This window comes from Rhinopithecus roxellana, chromosome 13, assembly GCF_007565055.1.
Source record: "Rhinopithecus roxellana isolate Shanxi Qingling chromosome 13, ASM756505v1, whole genome shotgun sequence".
NCBI classification, from domain to species: Eukaryota; Metazoa; Chordata; class Mammalia; order Primates; family Cercopithecidae; genus Rhinopithecus; species Rhinopithecus roxellana.
In genome coordinates, this window is record NC_044561.1 from 73,776,089 (window position 1) to 73,793,542 (window position 17,454).

At 41.9% G+C, this 17,454-nt stretch overlaps 2 protein-coding genes across 5 annotated transcripts in view; both read right to left on the reverse strand.

Moving 5' to 3' along the window:
* Window positions 1–10,377, reverse strand: part of CDH26 (cadherin 26) — a 57,998-nt gene extending 47,621 nt beyond the window's left edge. The window contains 2 exon segments of the mRNA XM_010365280.2: window positions 8,646–9,069; window positions 10,321–10,377. Coding sequence (XP_010363582.2) covers window positions 8,646–8,714 — 69 coding nt within the window. The 5' untranslated portion in view covers window positions 8,715–9,069; window positions 10,321–10,377.
* The window catches only part of FAM217B (family with sequence similarity 217 member B), a 29,454-nt gene that overhangs the window by 2,808 nt on the left and 9,192 nt on the right, over window positions 1–17,454 (reverse strand). The gene's annotated exons all lie outside the window — the stretch shown is intronic.

Genomic DNA, 17,454 nt, shown 5'->3' on the forward strand with positions numbered 1-17,454 from the left:
TGGAAACTTCCTGTGTACCCCTCCCTCATCTCACTTTTTCCTCAGAAGTAACTCTCATCCTAAATTATATTTAGCATTTCAATGCATGTTTTTAAACCTTCACTATATGTATGTGTGTGCAAAGACATAGCTATATATTCATAACAGTGTGTAATTTTTATGGTTTTGGATTGGACTTTTAAATAATGGTTCACAGTAAGCATTATCCCATAACTTATTGTGTTTTTTTACTTATCATTGATTTTTCATTTTGGGGGAGGATATGTGTGTTAACACCTACAGTTCTAGTTCATTCATTTTCATTGCTGTAGAGCATTTCACCATATGAATAGGCAATAATCTATTTATCTATTCTCCTAGTGATGGTCATTTAGGTTGGTTCCAGTTCATTATCAAAAATGCTATGGGAATAAACATGCATGTATATGTGAAAAGTTTCTCTGTAGCAGCAATTTTCAAAGTATGGTTTCCACAGCCCTGTAAGAGAGTCCACAAGGTCAAATGCTTTCCTAAGAACACTAAGGCATTGTTTGCCTATTTCGCTGACTGACATTTGCACTCATGGTGCAAAACAATAACATTGGTGGGTGAAATTGCTCATGCCTGAACACAAATGAAGGCAGTGGTATCAAACTCCCAGTAATTTACTCAATTACTATAATTGCTTGAGAACTGATGAAGCAGTAAATACAATATTAATTGTTCTAGGCCGGGTGCGGTGGCTCACACCTATAATCCCACCACCTTGGAAGGCCAAGCGGGCGGATCATGGGATCAGGAGATCAAGACCATCCTGGCTAACACAGTGAAACCCCATCTCTACTAAAAAATGCAAAAAATTAGCCGGGCATGGTGGCGGGTGCCTGTAGACCCAGCTACTTGGGAGGCTGAGGCAGGAGAATGGCCTGAATCCGTTAGGCAGAGATTGCAGTGAGCCCAGATCGTGCCACTGCCCTCCAGCCTGGGTGACAGAGCGAGACTCCATCTCAAAGAAAATAATAAATAAATAAATAAATCGTTTTAAATTGCAACACTTGAGTGCACATCTTTTAAATACTCTTTGTGAGTGGATGGAAAGTATGTACAGGGCACTGCTGCTGCACATCAAAGCAGAAGGTTTATCTCAAAGAAAAGTGCTTGTGTGATTGCTTGAGTTTCCAGCTGAACAGGCCACTTTTTTTTTTTTTTTTTTTTTTTTTTTTTTTTTTTTTTTTTTAATGGAACACCATTTTACTTGAAAGAACAACCAATAAACTGATGATTCACACCAGGGAATTTGATACATGGTTCCTTGATGATGAGCAAAGTGAGGCTTTCACTTCAAGAAAATCAATCAACGCACAGTATCTGCTCCCACTGACAAATGTAAGCTTTCAAGCAAAAATCAGAATTTTAGAAAACTTGTGTCTGCCAATATGAGCATGAAAGCTTCCTAATAATTAAAGATTTTTATTATAACAGCAATTTTTTAAAATTTTATAGGCTGAAATATGTCCACATAGGAAATATCTGCATAACTCAATAGCCAATGGCTTCCTAACGATCAACAAATCATGTTCTAAAATCACACACAGGTAAAAGAGTCATCCAGAGTGCAAGAGAGACCAGTGGATTTTAATGGAACACAGTAGGGAAAATTTATTGATATGGTTTCAGATTCTACACAGTAAATAACTGTTAAGACATTACAGTGTATTGAGTTTTGGTGTAATATCAAAGAAAAATATCCACAATTATCTGTTTCAGGTTATTAAAATATTCCTCCCTTTCCAAATATCTGCGTGAGGCCAGAATTTCTTCATATACTCCAACCAAACAAATTCACAAAAGACTGAATACAGAAGCAGAGAGGAGACTCCTGCTGTTTTCTTTAAAGCTGGACGTTCAAAATATTTGCAAAAATATATAGGTAGTGCCACTCTTTCCACTAAATGGAATTTATGGAAAAATATGGATATTTTCCAAAATATGTGCTATTTTTATTACCATAGAATGGGTTTATTATGGTTATGTCCAATGAATTGAGAAATATGTTTAAAATTTCCCTGTTTTAATATCGACCATGGTATCAGGAAATATAACCCACATAAGCCAAATCTCTAGGACTGATACTTAAATCACCAGGGACAGTGCCTCCACCCTGGTTGCCTTGTCCACGTCAGAATCTATCCTTATTTATCCTTATTCACATTACAATACAAGAGGCCACGGTGGGTGGTGGGCGGGTGATGTTATTGGGCTGTATTGTTAGCATCAGGGCTAGCGATAATATTTGTTTCCTGGCCAGGTTAAATGTCTATGTATTTACCTGAAGGAAAAGAATGTTTAAACTCTTTGAGTTCTGAAATCTCAAACTGATATTTTTAGACAATGAATGCTTCTTGATTAATGTCAGTAGTTTTAAATTAAGGGCCTACCCAGGTGTATAATTTTTAAATGGAGAAAATTGTAGTTCTTGTGAAAGATAAAGAAATTAATTCTGTTTCTGAAACAGGTATATTTCCAGGTGGCCAAGGTTATTAACAAGGAATATATTGAGGTTTCTTGGTCCCTCTGGGCCTCAGTTTCCCCTTCTGAAAATCGAGGGTATGAGACAAAGTGTCTTTAAGGGCTCTTTCAACACTAAAGTTCTGTAAATTCATTTTATTATGATAACACGTAAATGGCACAGTTGACAGTCATGTAAGAGCTGGCTGAAGTGTTCAAAAAGAGGTTTGAAATGGTGGATGCTTATACTTTGCCAGAGATGCCTTAAATTTCACATCGTTGTGTGTGTTTCATCTCTCCTCTCTTTATGCAAGCCTTAGAAATTAACTTGAGATCTCTCATCTGGGTGATGCAGGAAGATGGAAATTGTTATATTTTCTGTAATGATTTTGTAAGTGCTCTTATATTTCTCATCTGTGCCAATTTTAGGCAGTCTGTCCAAAGAGAAAATCTTTCAGAAGATTTGCATAATGCTTGCTAGAATGCGGTGCGGTGGGCCTGGGGGGAGGGGGGCGGTGGTGGTGCTTTCTAGATGCTTGTTCCCTCAGCTACCATGTCCACCAAACCACTTTATCAGAGGGGGCCAGGCAGACATATGATTGCATGGTCCACCCTGCACGTGATTTGACACATGGCTCTGGACCTGGGCCATGTAACCAATATCATTCAGGCTGGCCTGGCTGAGCAGCCATGGCATCTTTTGGGAGAAAATTCTCTGAATGAATGAAGATGTAATCTGTAACTGTACAGGATACTAAAGAGCTAAGAGGTCTAGATAGAAATCATTCTTTCCAAAAATGCTTGGAAATATTTCATTTTTAAATGCAAGCTTTTATTTAAGCAGAATTCGGGTCCTAAAAATCAGCAGAATTTGGATCCAGGACTCTGTTCTGCAGGTTTATGTCTTTGTCCCAGATTCAGTGACAAGTAATGAGAAGCCATAGGAAAGGGGTCTTTCTTCCCTCTTTGGTCATTTCCAGTCCTGACAGCCAATGAGTCCTCAGCTTGGGGCTGGGGCAAGCTTGAAAGACCAGAGAGGAGAGAGGTTTTAAAAGAATGAAATTGGACAGTTAGGAAAGTCTCTTTTTTTGTTTGTTTGTTTTTGGACAATGAGGAAAGTCTCTTAAGCTTTCATTCAGGGAGAATTTGGATCCTAGAAATCACAGAATTTCCTATGAGAGATTCCTCTAGAGATTCTTTTAATCCATACCCAATATCTCTATTCTGGGCTCTAGAGCACAGCAGTCCTGGGAAAATCTCTGTGAATATGAGAATGTCCCTGCTGTACTGGCCAGTGTGGTAGACCCTAGCCACATGTGGTTAATTGGGCCCCTAAAATGTGGCTAGTGCTAGTGTAGAACTGAATTTTAAATTTTGCTTAATTTTAATTAACTTAAATTGCCATATGTGACTAGAGGCCAATGCAGATAGTATAAAGTATTGGTTAAGCATGTGGATTTGTAAGTTTAGAAGACCTGAGTTTAAATCCTGTTCTATGGGCAACATGGCAAAACCCTGTCTCTACAAAATATATAAAAATTAGCCATGCATGGTGGCCTGTGATGTAGTTCCAGCTACTCGGGAGGCTGAGGTGGAAAGATCGCATGAGTCCAGGAGGTGGCAGTTGCAGTGAGTGGAGATCATGCCACTGCACTCCAGCCTGGGCGGCAGAGTGAGACCCTCCCAAAAAAAAAAAAATCCTATCTACCCCTCACCAGCTATGTGGTGTTGGGCAGGTAATTTATCCTCTGGAGTCTGTATTTCCTCATCTGTGCACACACATGCACACCCCCCACACACGAAAACGTGTAAGTGAATGTTTGTATTTGATCCTCACAACAGCCCAATCATGAAGGTACTATTATTATTCCTTTTCACATACAACACTCACACGCAAAGTGCTCAGGATGCCAAGGGCTACGTAAGTATCGCCTCTTTTTCCTATTCGAATCTCTAGACAACATTTGCACTGGCATCTCCCACAAGCAACTCAAATCCTCCATGTCCCAGACTGATAGCATACTTGTATTCTCACAAACCTGCCCATCTTGGGGCTCTCCAACCACAAAAGACACTTACCTACTCATTCCAAAGGTCATCCTTGATACCTCTGCTTCTTTCATCCCCACCTCCAAGTTCTGTCAAGTTCACTTCCTGAGGCCAGCTCTTCTCTGTCTCCACCCCAAACAGCTAAAGTTTCCACCACCTTGAGAACCCACATGATTGGTCTCTTGCGTTCATTCCATCCTTCTGTGGTGGGTTGAATTGTGTCCCTAAAAGCATATATTGAAGACCTAATCCCCAGTACCTGTGAACGGGACCTTATTTGGAAACAGGCTATTTGCAGATGTAATTCTTAACTGAATTACAGTTAAGGTGAAGTCACACTGGGTTAGAGTGGGCCCTAATCTAGTGAGCAGTGTCTTGATAGGAAAACACAGACACAAAAAGAGGATGCCATGTCATGACAGGGGCAGAGACTGGAGTGAAGTAGCTGCAAGCCAAGAAATAGCTGGGATTGCCAGCAACCCACCAGAAGCTGGGGAGAGGCCAGGGAGTGTCCTCCCAGTTTCAGACAGAGTTTGGCCCTGCTGACACCTTGATTTCAAACTTCTGGCCTCTAGAACGGCAAAAGAGTACATTTATCCTATTTTAAGCCAATGTACCAGTTTGTGGTTCATTGTTTCAGCAGTCTGAGGACACTAATATTATGTTCCTAATACATTCTCAGCACAGAGGCTTGAGTGATCTCTAAAAGCACAGATCTCACACCCCTTTCCCCCCAGAGTTTTTACTTCTCTTAGGACAGAATCCAACCTGCTCTGTCCCCTGCTGACCCTCTCAGCTTCACCTCTGACCATACTATCCTCACCTTCTGCAACCCCTCACTCTGTTGGACTTAAATGAAGGGCAGAAAGAATAATTCAGTAAAAGCATAAATGCTAATGATTTATTAAAATGTAACTCAAGTCAGAATTTCCCAGATTGGTAACAACGCCACCACCACCACCAACAAAAAATCGTAAGTGGCTTTTCTCATTGTACAGTTTCATTCTCTTAAAACTTCCCTCCGCTCTGGTCTTTGAAGCCTGCCACAGCCCAAAGGTGAGGACATATGAGCTCTCAGGCCTGAAAATGACGAAAGGGGAATACACTCCTCTTCCTTGGCTTGCCATTACTTGTCACTGAACCCAGAACAAAGACATAAGCCAGCAGAACAGAATCCTGACTTGGTGATTTGGCTTCATGTCTAAATTACAGAGAAAGGGTGTGGGGATTTCAGAGGAAAACTACCGTGGACACAATAGTGCTCCAGCAGAAATGGTATCAGCTTGTAAATATGGAGAGCTGAACAGGGGGAGGTAGGTATCTCTTACAGATGTCACAGATGGCAATAAGCCAATTCGGGGGGCAGGGATGTAAAGGAATGGAATGGAATGTTACTTATAGCCAATTTGACAGTTATTGAGCATTTGGATTGCTAGGTCCAGCATTTGGATTGCTAGGTCCAGCATCTGGAATGCTAAAAACTTCTTATATCTATTGAATCATGTTCTCTTCATCTGCCTTGATTCCCGGGAATCCACATAAAGCTGCTGTCATCAGTAACTGAAGTACAATCCACAGTCCCATCCCCACTGCCCACCCCACCCGACACACCCTCAGAAGTCAATTCATTTGCTTTGGCACTGCACTCATATGCCAGAGGGAAGAGAATTCAGGTCTGTTCCCTGATCAGACTCATTGTAGGTAGGAGCAGGAGCAAGGGAAGGATGGGGACAGGATTTGATTTGGACTATTTTCAAATCCATGCAAACATGGGCTATTAAAAAGGACTTCTACAAAGTATTGGAGATCAAATTAATGGGCTGTCTAAGGAAACTCTTAGCTCTTGATATGGCAAAATGTGACCAAGAAAATTCTCCAAACCTCAAGCAACTGGTACCAAACAAGTTATCCACTTTCAGACAGGGTTTCCCCCCTCTTTTGTTTATTGGTGTATTCCCAGTGCCTGGCCCAAAGCAGGTATCCAGCAAATAGCTTTAGCATGAGCTCTGAGTGAATACAGCCAACCATTCTCACTGTGATGAGAAAAACAGAAAGACACGGGCATAAGAGCACATTGACTGGGCCCTTACTGAACTGTGAGCTTACTAGTAGAGAGAGATTCTCTAAGAGAAGTTGACGTTTATTTGGGAAAGGACATTGTCATGGGAATATGTGTGCCATGGTAAACGATGTGCAGAGTCAGGGAGGCAAAGAAAGATAAAGGTTTTCAAAGGAAAAAACAAGAAGGACTATATCATTGTTTTGAAATCATTGTCATTGGCTACAAAGATCAACAGCAAGGGTGACACTGGTCTGAGTTTGCACAAAAAGTTGCTGGGAAGATTTCTTCGAAAAAGTATTTTTTGTGTAAGGTTTTAATGGCCTTTGTGCAAAGTTGTTATTTTTGCAGTTTTTGTGATAGTTTTAGTTATCAAGCCCACAAATGTGAGAACCCCCTTTGCATAACCTTCTTTGTGTCTATATATCAGGCTTTGTGCCTCTGTGTGTGTGTGTGTTTTAATATAAGGAACTCCATTTTAATTCTGACAGCTTTCGCAGTACCAAGGGCTTTTACACATTTCCTCATTCACTGTTACAACCACTGGCTCAGATAAATTCAATTACTAGCTCTATTTTCAGGTGAAGAGAAATAGACTTAACAAGGTTATGTTAAAAATCCTGACACCCAGCGCACTCCCAGATCAGCTCAACCTGAACCTTCGGGGGCAAAACCCAGGCACTGAGATCCCTTGAAGCTCCATAGGTGAGTTCAACTTGATCCAAGGTAAGAACCAATGTTAAGCTGGCCTAGGTCCCCAGCTGGCTGGGAAGGAGCCTAGGTCAGGACGCCAAGCAGCCCAGTCCAGAGCTCACAGTTAGCAACCACTGTGCTGCTTCCCGCCCTCAGCTGATATTCAAAGGAAGAAATGATTCCCTCTCCCTACCTGCAGAAAGCCAACGAAGCAGATCATAACCAGCAAGCACATGTCCACTCTACATACAAACAGAGCAAGCCCATAGGTTTTGAATCCTGACTCCAGTAGTTTGTATTCCCATTTAAACAGTGGCAACTGGGGGCAGTGGATTTAGCCCTTCCATCCCCATGGGTTTGCTCAAATTGCCTTGGATCCAGACAACTGAGATTTCCTCAATCTTATGTGAAGTGTGAACAGAAGTATCATTATAAAAATTGGCAGGGCACAGTGTCTCACTCCCGTCCTCCTAGCACTTTGGGAGGCTGAGGTGGGCAGATCACCTGAGGTCAGGAGTTTAAGACCAGCCTGGTCAACATGGTGAAACCCTGTCTCTAATAAAAATACAAAAACTAGCCGGGTGTGGTGGCATGCGCCTGTAGTCCCAGCTACTCGGGAGGCTGAGCCAGGAGGATTGCTTGAACCTGGTAGGAGGAAGCAGTGCACTGAGATGTCACTACGCACTGTAGCCTGGATGACGAGACTCTGTCTCAAAAAAAAAAAAAAAAAAAATTGTGTGTTGAGTGGGTGAGGTGGCTCATGCCTATAACTCCAGCACTTTGGAAGGCCAAAGCGAATAAATCATTTGAGTTTAGGAGTTCGAGACCAGCCTAGGCAACATGGTGAAAATCCATCTCTATAAAAAATACAGAAATTAGCGAGACATGGTGGTGAGTGACTGTAGTCCCAGCTACTCGTGAGGCTGAGGTGGAAGGACAGCCTGAGCCTAGGAGGTTAAGGCTGCAGTGAGCCTTGATCATGCCACCGCACTCCAGCCTGGATGATGAAGCCAGACCCTGTGTCAACAAAAGGAGAAAGAAACAAAGAAAGAACTCGTACGTGTTGATGTAAATAACCTCACTAAAAATAGTGTGAGCTATATAAATTAGTTTTAAACAAGTCCCTTCTCCAGCTCCCACTGTTGCCCCAAACAGCCTAGGACCCTTAACTTCCCTTTATATAAATCCAGAGCCCCTGCTACCTAAGCCATTCTCAAGACAGCCAGCCCTGGGTCCCAGCAGGTCACACTCAGTCCCTCTCACCTCCCTTAGCCTAGAAGGGGCAGGGCCAGCTTGCACTTTGCTTTCAGTTCCCTGCACCTGAGCACTAGGCTCCAGGCTCAGCTCACCAGCTCACCTGCAGCAGCCACAGCAGCAGCGCTAGAAGCAGCAGCAGTGAGGGGTGCCTCCCGGATCTCATGGCCATATGGGAATACCCAAGACAGACCCAGAACGTGCAGCTGCTAAACAGTCCTCCAAGCTGGGGATCCCGCCGGAGCCATACACCTCCTTCTCAGTCAGCAGCTTCTTCTCCAGTGGTTTCCAGGTCACTTAGGCCCAGACACTTTCATCCCAACTTGCTCCTCCCTTCTCAGTTTTTCTTGCATTTATCAGAGTGGGGAGGGCGGACTTGTAAGCTTGAATATCCGTTTGCCACAAGTAGAGTTCCTAGGAAGGGTGGGGTAGGAACTGAAGCCACCATGGTCCTGCACGTACACAAAAGACTGGCTGGGGTCTGACCTCAGGAACAACAGCTCAGCCAGGGGAAGTGAAACCAGCACCTATTGGAAGGTAGAATTATTTATTTCTTTGTTTCCTTGTTTGTTCTAGGCCTTCCAAATAGAAGGCCCAATCATCTCTTTCTATAGGAGGATATGTTAGTGACTCTTTTCTATAACCCCCATCCTCTTGAAACAAACAAACAAAAAAACTAGAAAATGACTGCAAGAATGATAACTTTATTAAGGGGAAGGGATGGGGAAGAATGAAGGAAAAGAAAAAAACAACTTTTACTTTCCAAAGCACGAAAAATCGTTATTCCAACAATATCCCAGGGCTCTGGGGTTTGCAAATTATTTCTACTAAAACCTCTTTTAAGCTTAGATTAATCTGCCTTTTCGAGTTTGGAATTAAAGTGGGAGGGAGGAGAGATGGGAAAGAGCCTCCCTGTGGACAGGGATCTCTGTGGCAACCTGGGAGCCTTTGCATTAGAATTCTGAAAAAGACAATTGGAGATTCTATTATACCAATACTTAAGGTTGCAATAAGCAAGTTTTAAAACACAATCTGTGATACATTAACCCTAATTACCTTAACATGACCTTTTTATCACATTACCTTGTTTAAAGTAGTAAACAGATAAAATAAAAGGTAAACTTTCTTTGCTTATTCTAGATACTGGCTTAGGCAAGGATTTCATGACTAAGAACCAAAAAACAGATGCAATAAAAACAAAGATAAATAGCTGGGACCTAATTAAACTAAAGAGCTTTTGCACTGCAAAAGGAATAGTCAGCAGAGTAAACAGACAACCCACAGAGCAGGAGAAAATCTTCACAAGGCGGGGCGCGGTGGCTCACGCCTGTAATCCCAGCACTTTGGGAGGCCGAGGTGGACGGATCACAAGGTTAGGAGATCGAGACCATCCTGGCTAACAAGGTGAAACCCTGTCTCTACTAAAAATACAAAACAATTAGCCGGGCGTGGTGGCAGGTGCCTGTAGTCCCAGCTACTCAGGAGGCTGAGGCAGGAGAATGGTGTGAACCCAGGAGGCGGAGGTTGCAGTGAGCTGAGATCACGCCACTGCACTCCAGTCTGGGCAACAGAGTGAGACTCTGTCTCAAAAAAAAAAAAAAAGAGAGAAAATCTTCACAATCTATACATCTGATAAAGGATGAATATCCAGAATCTACAATGAACTCAAATAAATCAGTAAGAAAAAAAAATCCCATCAGAAAGTGGGCTAAAGACATGCATAGACAATTCTCAAAAGAAGATACACAAATGGCCAAGAAACATGAAAAAATGCTCACCATCACTAATGATCAGCGAAATGCAAATCAAAACCACAACGCGATACCACCGTACTCCTGCAAGAATGACCAAAATTTAAAAAACAGCAGTTGTTGGTGTGGATGTGACAATCAGGGAACACTTCTACACTGCTGATGGGAATGTAAATTAGTACAGCTGCTATGGAAAAGAGTGTGGAGATTCCTTAAAGAACTAAAAGTAGATCTACCATTTGATCCAGAAATCCCACTACTGGGTACCTTCCCAGGGGAAAAGAAGTCATTATTCAAAAAACTTGCACACACATGTTTATAGCAGCAAAATTCACAACTGCAAAATTGTGGAACCAACCCAAATGCCCATCAATCAACTAGTGGATAAAGAAAATGTGTATATACATATATATATGATGGAATACTACTCAGTCATAAAAAGGAATGAATTAACAGCATTTGCAGTGACCTGGATGAGATTGGAGACTATTATTCTAAATGATGTAACACAGGAATAGAAAACCAAACATCATATATTCTCACTGATTTGTGGGAGCTAAGCTATGAGGACGCGAAGGCGTAAGAATAATACAATGGACTTCGGGGACTTGGGGGGAGGAATGGGAGGAGGATGAGCGATAAAAGACAACAAATATGGTGCAGTGTATACTGCTTGGGTGATGGGTGCACCAAAATCTCACAAATCACCACTAAAGAACTTGCTCATGTAACCAAATGCCACCTGTACCCCAATAACTTACGGAAAACTAAAATTAAAAAACAAAAAATAAAAAAACACATCAAAAATAAAATATAAAATAAAAATCTCCCAATTAAAAAAACTTTGTTTGCTTAACTGAACATTCATATCTCTGATATGCTGCTGAATATTTTAATGTGAATAGCTTATTTTCATTGAAATTAATAGCTTGTTATTGAAAAGAGTAATAAATACAACTTTAAAGTCTATAGATATTTCCTGTACATAAAGAGAAACTGAATACCTTGTGCCTATTTTCAAAGTGGATATTTTTATAATGATAGCTTATTTTTAAAAAACGGATTAAGTCAGAATCACTAATTTAGAATATATAAGTCAGGTTAGCTAAACCATGTTAAATATTTGGGAAAAAACCACGCCAGCTGAGCACCCCCTGCTGCTAGAATAGCTCTGGGGACTGAAACATTCTTGCTAGAAAGGCAGCCTCACAAAGTTCTAGTCTGGGAGGAGCTGGGGGACAACAGTGAAGGATTCCAATTTCATGTTCATTTTAACTTTAAAAACAATTGGCATTTTAAAATTAGCCGGGCGTGGTGGCAGGCACCTGTAATCCCAGCTACTCAGGAGTCTGAGGCAGGGGAATCCCTTGAACCTGGGAGGTGGAAGTTGCAGTGAGCCAAGATCACATCACTGCACTCCAGCCTAGGCAACGAGTGAAATGCCATCTCAAAAACAAAACAAAACAAAACAAAACACGATAGCAATTGGTATTTTCATATATTAGAAACAACCAAGTTTTCAACATTCTCAAGCATTTAAAATAACTGGGCAGAATGCCAGTTCCCCACACGGCAACCCTTCTTGGGTAGGTCATAGGGCCTGGAACTCAGCTGGTGATTCTGGGCATCACCTGCCACACGTCTTGGGTGAGCCTGAGTTAGAAGATGTCCCCATTCCCTTTCTATTCTGAGCATGTGATCATAGTGACAATAGTCTAGCACTCCTTTCTGTGCACTTGGAAGTACAGTAATATTTTGTAGCCACATGGTGGCAGCTCCCAGCTCCCTGTAAGCTGACAAGTGAAGAATTGAGATTGCTCATGAGATAAAAGTTACTTGATGATTGCAAGGGAGGTGTGAGCTACAATTACCTACCCAGGGTCAACCTTCTTATCTTTTCGAGGGATGCCTCCAGCCACCTCCAGTTCTCACTGTTCTTTTTTAAATAATGATGATTGCATCATGAGGACATCTCCACCTGGCTTGGATTTCTGCGTGGACAGTGGTCTGGCTGGCCAGGCCTTATGCCCAGCTGAAAGGAAGGGAACTGAGGTGGACAAGTGGGACTGAGGGAAGATAGCAAATGCACCTGACTCTGCCTACGTTTGGCATTTTCCATATGGATCAAGTAAACACCAGAGAAGTAAAGCACTGGGCTTGAGCCCTCTTTCCTGGCTGGGGAGGCGAGAAGGCTGGCATTCGATGCCACCTCCGCAGAAGTGAGCCAGCCGCAGCGTAAGGCTGCGAGAGTGGCCTGTTACAGAGGACAGGCCTTAGGCTCTCCCTTTAGTCTGTCTTTCTGTCACCAACGCTGGGGGAGGCAGAGCCTGGAAGAGGGAGGGAGCAGAGGTGTCCCGATGGCAAAGCACCGCCATGCCCTAGGATCTCAGTGCTGGGTTGGAAAGTGAGGAGGGGCTGCACAAGCCTCCCCTGCCAACACACCCACCCGGGAGTCCAGCCCACCCAGGGCGGACGGAAGAGATTAGATTTCCATCAAGGCTGACATTGAAGTTTTAAGCTGGGCTGGTTTTACTGACTGACGTGACTGGGTAATGATGAACTCCAGTGGTAACTGAGGGATTGAAATGGTTTGGGTGAAGGCTCAGATTAAGGAAGAATAAAATGGCTCATGCTTATCTGTCCCCTGAGTCAAGACCTTTCTATGTTCACTAACACAAAAATCATTTTCCAGCCAAACACTTCTGAATTCAAGGTCGCGTTTCTTCATAGTCACAAGAAAAGTTTAATTTCTCAGAACACTCTTGAGAAGGGTTTTTAAAATAATCAGGGACGAGTTCTGCTTCCAGTAGTGGTGAAGTAGCTTCAACTTTGCTGTAGACATAACAGCTATTAACAAAACATAAAACAGGGCCGGGCGCGGTGGCTCATGCCTGTAATCCCAGCACTTTGGGAGGCCGAGGCAGGTGGATCACCTGAAGTCAGGAGTTCGAGACCAGCCTGGCCAACATGGTGAACCCCTGCCACTACTAAAAGTACAAAAAAATTAGCCAGGTGTGGTGACACATGGCCAGCTACTTGGGAGGCTGAGGCAAGAGAATCGCTCGAACCCAGGAGGTGGAGGTTGCAGTGAGCCAAGATCAAGCCATTGCACTCCATCCTGGGCAACAAGAGCAAAACTCTGTCTCAAATAATAATAATAATAATAATAAAATATAAAACAGCTACCCAGAGTGGAGGCCCTGGAGGGTGAGCACGGCAGGCAGAAGCTGGAAGGATTCCGATGCCTGGAATAGGCCATAGCTGGGACTGCTAGGTGGCTAGAGGGACGGATGGAGCAGACAGAGCTAGGTGGCAACTGTCTGGTTGTGAGAGTAGGCATGCGAAGCTGTGAAGCTCTTTCCACTTTCCTGTATGCTTGAATTTTTTTCTTTTTCGAGACAGAATCTCACTCTGTACCCAGGCTGGAGTGCAGTGGCGTAATCTCGGCTCACTGCAACCTTTGCCTTCCGGGTTCAAGCGATTCTCCTGCCTCAGCCTCCTGAGTCGCTGGGATTACAGGCGTGTGCTGTCAGGCCCTGTTAATTTTTGTATTTTTAGTAGAGACGGGGTTTCACCGTGTTGGCTTGGCTAGTCTCAAACTCCTAACCTCAGGTGATCCACCTGTCTCGGCCTCCTAAAGTGCTGGGATTACAGGTATAAGCCACTGTGTCCGGCCTGAAAAATTTTATCATGCCATATTGGAAAAAAACCAGAAAGTGAATTTGACTCCATCAAGGACACTCCACCAGCACTTTACTTCTCTGGGGTTTACTTGAACCATACGGGAAACGCCAAATGCAGGTAGAGTTGGGTGTGTTTGTCATCTTCCCTCAGTCCCGCTGTCCACCTCGGTTCCCTTCTTTTCAGCTGGGCATGGGGCCTGACCAGCCAGACCACTGTCCAAGCAGAAGCCCAAGCCAGGTAGGGATGCCCTCATGAAGCATTCATCATTATCAAGTGAGCTACACTACACTTATTTTTAAGTGCAGTTTTTTTAAGTGCAGTTATTTTAAGTGAGGTATTTACCCCAATACCTGATAGTGCATCTCTAGTTGTACCCCAATAGCTTGTCACATATATTAAGAGCTGAAGTTCATTAGACTTCATATTAAAATAAAATAATCCATCATTTGTGTTTCTGGGTTTTTTTTTCAGGGACTGAGAATTTTGTTTTTCAGTTCTGATTACTAATCACATGGGTTGGTTTGAGACTGCAGTTTCTTAGGTTTTAGTATGTTGTCAGTCACTGAGAGCTGGCCAGAAAATTACCTTGGAGAGATTTTAATCTCTTACCCCAATTTTTTCAACTAATATGTAGTTGCAGATACGCAATTAGAAAAACAAACAAAAACACTGCCAGACATAACATATTGAAGGCGTTTTCACTTTTTGCAAGTATATTCCAATGCTGATCATACCAATGGTATGAATCACAGGCTCTTTCTTCTATCATTTATGTTTATAAATCAAGCTTGTTCAACTTGTGGCCCAGGATAGCTTTAAAAGTGGCCCAACACAAATTCATAAAATGTCTTAAAACACTATAAATTTTTTTGCATTTTTTTAGCTCAATAGCTATTGTTAATGTACTTTATGTGTGGCCCAGGACAATTATTCTTCCAGTATGGCCCAGAGAAGTCAAAAGAATAGACACTCCTGACATAAATTGTTTATGCTTCTTTAGGAAAGGAGAAAAAGAAGGGAAGGAAAAAAAAGGGGAAGATTTAAACAGCTGTTTTTATCTTCCTGCATCAAAAACTGTTCTGTTAAGGTGAAAATACATACTTTAAAAAATCAGAACATCTTCAATTAAACTTGTTAAGCTATTTCAATATTACATAAATTCTACAAATAAAAAGCACTTCATTCCAGCATTTAGAAAACCGAAAACACCACATGAGAAAAGCATAGTAAACAGACAACCCCAGAATGGGAGGAAATATTTGCAAACTACACATCTGACAAAAGGAATAGTATGTAGAATCTACAAGTAACGCAAACAAATCAGCAAGAAAAAACTAAGTAATCTCATTAAGAAGTAGGCAAAGGACATGAGTAGACAGTTCTCAAAAGAAGATACACAAATGGCCAAAAAAATGTGCAAAAAGTGCTGAAGATCACCAATCATCAGGGAAATGCAAATTAAAACCACAGTGAGATACCACCTTACTCCTGTAAAACTGGCCATTATTAAAAACTCAAGAAACAATAGATATTGGCATGGATGTGGGGAAAAAAGAATGCTTGTACACTGCAGATGGGAACGTAAATTAGTACAACCTGTATGGAAAACATATGGAGATTCCTTAAGGAGCTGAGATTCCTTAAGGAGCTAAAAGTAGATCTACTATTTGATCCAGCAATCCTAGTACTGGGTATCTACCCTGATACAGTTTGGCTGTGCCCCCACCCAAATCTCATCTTGAATTATAGTCCCCATAATCCCCACGTCATGGGAGGGACCTCTTGGGATGTGATTAGATTATGGGGGTGGTTCGCATGCTGTTCTCTTGATAGTGAGTGAGTTCTCATGAGATCTGATGGTTTTATAAGGGGCTTCCCCCTTCACTCAGCTCTTATTCTCCCTCCTGCCTCCCTGTGAAGAGGTGCCTTCTGCCATGATTGTAAGGTCCCTGAGGCCTCCTCAGCCATGTGGAACTGTGAGTCAGTTAAACCTCTTTTCTTTATAAATTACCCAGTCTTGGGTATTTATTCATAGCAGCATGAAAACAGACTAACACATACCGAAAGGAAAAAGAAGTCATTATATGAAAAAGACATTTGCACACGTATATTTATAGCAGCACAATTCACAATTGTAAAGATGTGGAATCAACCAAAGTGCCCATCAATTGAGTGGATGAAAAAGTGATATATATGTACACACACTCACACACACACACATATATATAGTATACCATGGAATACTACTCAGCCATTAAAGGGAGCTAAACATTGTCTTTTGCAAAACCTTGGATGGAGCTGGAGGTCATTTTTTTTTTTTTTTTTTTTTTTTTTTTTTTGGAGACAGAGTCTTGCTCTGTCACCAAGACTGAAGTGCAGTGGCATGATCTCGGCTCACTGCAGCCTCTGAGTCCCAGGTTCCCGGATTCTCCTGCCTCAGCCTCCTGGGTAGCTGGGATTACAGGCACATGCTACCACGACTGGCTAATTTTTGCATTTTTAGTAAAGACAGGGTTTCGTCATGTTGGCCAGGCTTGTCTGGAACTCCTGACCTCATAATTCTAGCTGAAGTAACATAGGAGTGGTAAACCCAAATCTTTATGTTTTCATTTAGAAGTTGGAGCTAAGCTATGAATACGCAAGGGCATATAGAGTGACACATGGACTTTAGAGACTCAGAAGGGGAAAGCTGGGAGGAAGGTCAGCAATAAAAAACTGCACATTAGGTACAATGTACACTACTTGGATGACAGGTGCACTAAAATCTCATAATTTATCTTTATATAATTTATCCATGTAACAAAAAACCACTTGTACCCCAAAAGCTATTGAAATTTTAAAAAAAAGAAAAAAGAAACTTCAACTCCTTAGTTTTCACTCGTGGAGCAGATTTTATCAGAGGCCGTAAATCACTCATTCAGGCAACCTCTTAGGTAAACAGCTGGCCCAGTGCCTTTAAACTATGGAGAAAATAGGGCTAGATAAGCAAATGGCTTGCTTGAGGGGAGACAGGGCCTGCCAACTACTCACATACCATAAAGGCAGTCACTCAAACTTGCAGACTTAAGTACCAGGAAAGCAGGTTTCTCAAACTTTAATGTGCCAAGGATTTTGTTAAAATGCAGACTTTGACTCAGTAGGTCTAGGGAGGAGCTCGCAATTTGAGTAGCAGGGCATGAAATTGTCCTCGCTTAATGTAATCTAAAGTTAAATATGTGTTAGTTGTTTGCTTTAAAATCTCATTTAAGCTAGGGCAATTAGATTTATGACTATCCCATTTTTAATTCCATATATATTTTTCCAGTATTATTACAGTAATTCCTTATATATTAAATTGGTGAAGACAAAAATATTCAAATTGTATTTTATGAAACACGGATCTCTGTACAGATTTTTATAAATTGATGATTTATGTTACTTCATTGAGCACAATTCTTTGCTGGATACAGTGTTTTATGATGTGAGAATGTTCAATGA